We start from the raw sequence: 4560 nt of genomic DNA, 5'->3' as shown, positions 1-4560 counted from the left end.
TTTCTGCCGCGTTTCTGCCGCGTTTCTGCCGCGGTTCTGCCGCGGTTCTGCCGTGGTTCTGCTGCGGTTCTGCCGCGGTTCTGAACCGCCTGTAGCTTCAACTCTGACCCTAAATCTTTTCCAGGCCTGAAGCACGTCAGCGACGACCAGAAGACCCACAAAAACCCGACTCTGAGGAGCCAGGGGGGCGCGGCGGCTCCCGTCCGCTCCGGACCCAAACCGTTCGCTTCCCCCTCCCCCCGACCCGCAGGTTCTGCCGCCCCCGGCCGCACCCTGCCTCCTGTCCTGGAGCTGGAGGGGAAGAAGTGGAAAGTGGTGAGTGTTTGGTTCTGTGGGCTGTTCCTGGATGGGTGGGTGGACTCGCTGTGACCCGCCGCTCTCTGCTTCCTCTGAGATCAGGAGAACCAGGAGGGGGCTCAGGGTCTGGTGATCAGCAACACGGAGCTGAAGCAGGTGGTCTACGCCTACAAGTGCAACCAGAGCACCCTGCAGGTCAAAGGCAAGATCAACTCCATCACCATCGGTAAGAACTCAGCTGGACCATGGAGACGGGTCAGAACCAGAACCAGAACATTTGTTGAATTATCAGACTGGTTCCTTCCAGAACCACTGGAACATGAGAGCAGAACGCTGAACAGAGACGACCTGCGCCCCCTGCTGGGGGTTTGCTAGATTAGGCTTTCTAGGCCTTTTATTTATAGATATAAATAACTTTTCATAAAGTTCAGCAGTGATCAAATGGAAACAGTTCATGAAAACAGGATCCAATAAAAGCATAGATCTAGAAGTTCAGAGCATTAACATCTATGGAGCAAATCTACATTATTATTGGTTTGGTTTTATCAGCGAGATTTAGAGTTTATCAACAGTTCAGCTGTAATATTCATATTTATTATCTTCAACATGAAGTTATTCAGGATTATCAGGGAGCAGAGTTTTCCAGAGGAATCCTGGTTCTGGTTCTGGTAGGAAGGCTGGAAAACTGCAAACGGACCTTTAACCCGATCCTGTTCTGGTGCTGCTGTCAGCAGAGAACGCTTCAATATTTATTAAAAACGATTATAGAGATTCTATAGAATAAATCGAACCAGGGGGACAGCGGGGGCCCCGGGTTGAGGCAGGACAGCAGGGGCCCCGGGTTGAGGCAGGACAGCGGGGGCCCCGGGTTGAGGCAGGACAGCGGGGGCCCCGGGTTGAGGCAGGACAGCGGGGGCCCCGGGTTGAGGCAGGACAGCGGGGGCCCCAGGTTCAGGGCCCGTTTCTCCCTCATTGTCATTGAGCGGTTCTGATCCCTTCCAGACCGTCTACATCCAGGTCTGGGTGCAGACGGTCCAGGTGTTTCCAGTCTGCCTCCTGATTGGACCGCCTCCTGATTGGACCGCCTCCTGATTGGACCGCCTCCGTCATGAGACCCATTCAGGGAGCGGCAGGATGTCAGAAAATGAAGCCATTTTGAGAGAGACAGTAAATTTAACGTGGATGATGACTGTTTCCCTCAGACAGCTGCAAGAAGATGGGTCTGGTGTTTGATGACGTGGTGGGAATCGTGGAGGTCATCAACTGCAGGGACGTGAAGGTCCAGGTACGTCAACACGACGGCGTCTGGTCCTGATGGTGAGTAGAAGCTGCTGATCCGCTCCGGTTTGTCCCGTCTGAAGGTCATGGGGAAGGTTCCCACCATCTCCATCAACAAGACCGACGGCTGCCATGTTTACCTGAGTCAGGACTCCCTGAGCTGCGAGATCATCAGCGCCAAGAGCTCCGAGATGAACGTCCTGGTTCCCAACAAGGACGGAGAGTTTGTGAGTAACTCCTGAAACTGAGGCGGATCTAAGTGGAACTGATCTGTGTTTAAAGCTTAAAGATGACCCTGAACGTTTAGAGGATGTTTGGCTCAACCTGCTGCTGTGAAGCAGGATTCTCCACCATGAACAGAATCAACAATAAATCTGGATCCAGGCTCAAAATGAGCTCCTTGATATGTGCTTGAGAATGGCTTAGTCTCTGGTTAAACCCAGGTTTAAAGCCTTGCAGGGCAGCCTAAAGCCCACTGCCAACATTAAGACAGAAAAAAGAAAGAAAATAACAAACCATCAGTTCAGGGGTTTGAGAAAATATGGGAATCAGGAAATTATCTATATGCCAAACTGAACGATTGTTGTTCTCTACTTCAAAACACAATTTAGATTTTAAAATACAAAATGTTCATTTTTTTTATTTAAAAATTCAATCTATAACATGGATGCATAAACACCTCATTTTATTTCAGAGTTAAATTCTGTTTAAAGTAACTGATTAGAATTAAAAATGTTTCCTTTACTGGTTGATTTTTTTAAATTAGTTCCGGGTTCAGGAATAATTTTAAACATTAAACGAGCGTTGGATGTTTCATGGTGAGGACGGACGCTCCTCGTTTGGATTCTGGACCCGTCGGTGGTTAGAGACCCGACTTGGACGCGCGTCTTTGTCTTCTTCGCCCGAATCGTTCTCTGGACCTTCTGACGTTCCTCTCTTTCCTCTAGACGGAGATTCCTGTTCCTGAACAGTTCAAGACCATCTGGGATGGCCAGAAGCTCGTCACCACGGCAACAGAGATCGCCGGATAGACGGGACTCCTCCCCCTCCTCCTCACCACCGCCCCTCCCTGACTGATCCACCCCACCCACCTGCTAAGCACTCTAGACTGAGATTCAGACCTCATGAGTTTAACCCCGCCCCATGATCTTTATTAGCCAATCACAGCTGCAGCTGACCCTTCATTAGCCAATGAGAGGGCTGCTCATGTTCTGGAGCAGATCCTCCAGCCAATCAGCAGCTAACAGCTAAAGAGAGAGCTAGATTAGATTTTCAGCAGCCAATCAGCCGCCTCTGTTAGGAAGTTTCCTCATTTCCTGTTTCCTTTTTATGCAACTTCCAGTTAAAGCGCTTAGAAACGAACCCGAAGCATCATGTCGCCTCTGCTGCCGACTTAATAAGGTTCTGAACAATCGGATCAGGAAGGCTTAGTGTTCCACGTCCTTCCCTCATCGCTCACAGGACATTCCCAAGTGCTAGAAACATTCCAGGTCAGGAAGTCTGAGACGAAGCTGCACCTTCATCACCTGGAAGTCTGTAATCAGATTAAGGATTTGCTCTGATTTTCTGTTTTCTGTCACTTATTCTTTATTTTTGGGTCCAAAGTGAAATGTTCTCATTAGAGTCATTAAAACATTCAAAATCAGCAGGAAGTTTGTGTCTTTATTGGGTTAAATTACAGATTATTAGAGGTTCTGCAGAAGCTACAATCACCTGGAAGCTTCTGGATGGGCTACAAGCATCAGTGCAAAGAGGGAAGCGGCTGTGCAGCAGCGCCGCCTGCTGGTCTACCTCAGTAACGGCAGCAGGTTGGCGGTGAACCACTCTCTGGAGAACTGGAGGTGGTCTCCGTCGGTGGAGAGGAAAACCAGCTTCTGGGCGGCATCCATGGCAGCCAGACCCAGACGGTCCTGCAGAAACAGAACAAGGTGATTCAGACCTTCAGCGGGTCCGAGGACGTGGTTCTGGATGCGGTTCCCATGGTTCTGGATGCGGTTCCCGTGGTTACCTCTTTGTAGAGGACGCTCTCCTGCAGAGTCTCTGTCTCCTTGGCCTGGCCCGCCTTCAGGAACCCGAACCACTTCAGAAACACAAACACATGCAGCCTCAGGCACCAGAATCCCACGGACCGGACCGAACCGGACCGGGATCCGTTACCTCAGTATCCACCGGATCCACCACGGTGTCCTGCAGGAACTTCACCATGACGAACTTCTGCAGCCTCTGCAGGTTCTTCCTGTACGTCTCGTTAACGGCCTGAAACACAGAGGAGATGAGTCGCCGGTTCTAAGGGGGGGGGGATCATGCTGCCGGGGGTTCTGACCCGCTCCTGGTTGATGTCGGCCAGGAACAGGCTGTGCTTCTTGTACAGGTCGTCGTTGAGCGGGTCGTGCCAGTACTGGGCCTGTACGAGGCTGAAAGAACAAACGGGTCGGTCACAGCGAGCGCAGACCGGAACCAACCGGATCTTCAACACTTACTGTTTCTGGACCAGGTCGCTGTAGGCCCCCCGGTTCAGAGCCTCCCGGATCATGTCGCAGACGTGGGAGCTCTCCCCAGGACAGCGGGGCAGCCCGTAGACGCCTGCAGACAGGGGGGGGGTTAGAGGTGCTGATGGAAAACTGATCCACCTGCTGTGGAAGTCTGTAAATAGTTAATGTTCTTAGTGTTTTTATGGTCGGATCAGGAGCGTCCAACTCTATCTGCACCATTCTGATGGCGAAGGTCCGCTTGAAGCTGCAGAGATGATGCTTAATTCTCAGCCCTGCGCTGCTGTTGGACCTTTAAAGGAAAATGTTTCCTGAGGGCCGATGAGCTGCTGTAGTGGGTGGGAGGGGCTCTGCTGCCTATCTAAGGTCATTTTCCTAAAAGGTTGGAGGGTCAGCAGGAGTTGAACCCTCTTTGGTTACCTAGGAGATTATGACCTGATTGATTAACTCATAACTTCCCTACAGGAAAGGCCGTCACATCATCCAAGTCTTATCA

General features: G+C 51.1%; 2 protein-coding genes across 4 annotated transcripts in view; one reads left to right on the top strand and one right to left on the bottom strand.

Annotated features, from left to right (window-relative positions):
- cap1 (CAP, adenylate cyclase-associated protein 1 (yeast)) overlaps positions 1-3220 on the top strand; it is an 8456-nt gene extending 5236 nt beyond the window's left edge. For 2 of the 3 annotated variants that reach the window (XM_015389782.1, XM_015389781.1), the window contains exons 9-13: positions 125-315; positions 400-523; positions 1500-1582; positions 1659-1802; positions 2523-3220. In XM_015389782.1, coding sequence (XP_015245268.1) covers positions 125-315; positions 400-523; positions 1500-1582; positions 1659-1802; positions 2523-2606 — 626 coding nt within the window. In that variant the 3' untranslated portion in view covers positions 2607-3220. The remainder of the gene's footprint in view (positions 1-124; positions 316-399; positions 524-1499; positions 1583-1658; positions 1803-2522) is intronic. The other variant, XM_015389783.1, reaches the window with a different exon arrangement.
- Positions 3215-4560, bottom strand: part of ppt1 (palmitoyl-protein thioesterase 1) — a 4445-nt gene continuing 3099 nt past the window's right edge. The window contains exons 6-10 of the mRNA XM_015389785.1: positions 4056-4158; positions 3899-3989; positions 3733-3831; positions 3584-3655; positions 3215-3485 (exon numbers count right to left, since the gene is read on the bottom strand). Coding sequence (XP_015245271.1) covers positions 3363-3485; positions 3584-3655; positions 3733-3831; positions 3899-3989; positions 4056-4158 — 488 coding nt within the window. The 3' untranslated portion in view covers positions 3215-3362. The remainder of the gene's footprint in view (positions 3486-3583; positions 3656-3732; positions 3832-3898; positions 3990-4055; positions 4159-4560) is intronic.

Source organism: Cyprinodon variegatus, unplaced genomic scaffold, assembly GCF_000732505.1.
Source record: "Cyprinodon variegatus isolate N-32 unplaced genomic scaffold, C_variegatus-1.0 Scaffold472, whole genome shotgun sequence".
NCBI classification, from domain to species: Eukaryota; Metazoa; Chordata; class Actinopteri; order Cyprinodontiformes; family Cyprinodontidae; genus Cyprinodon; species Cyprinodon variegatus.
Note: the sequence above shows the minus strand (reverse complement) of the source record. Positions and strands in the feature narration are given on the sequence as shown.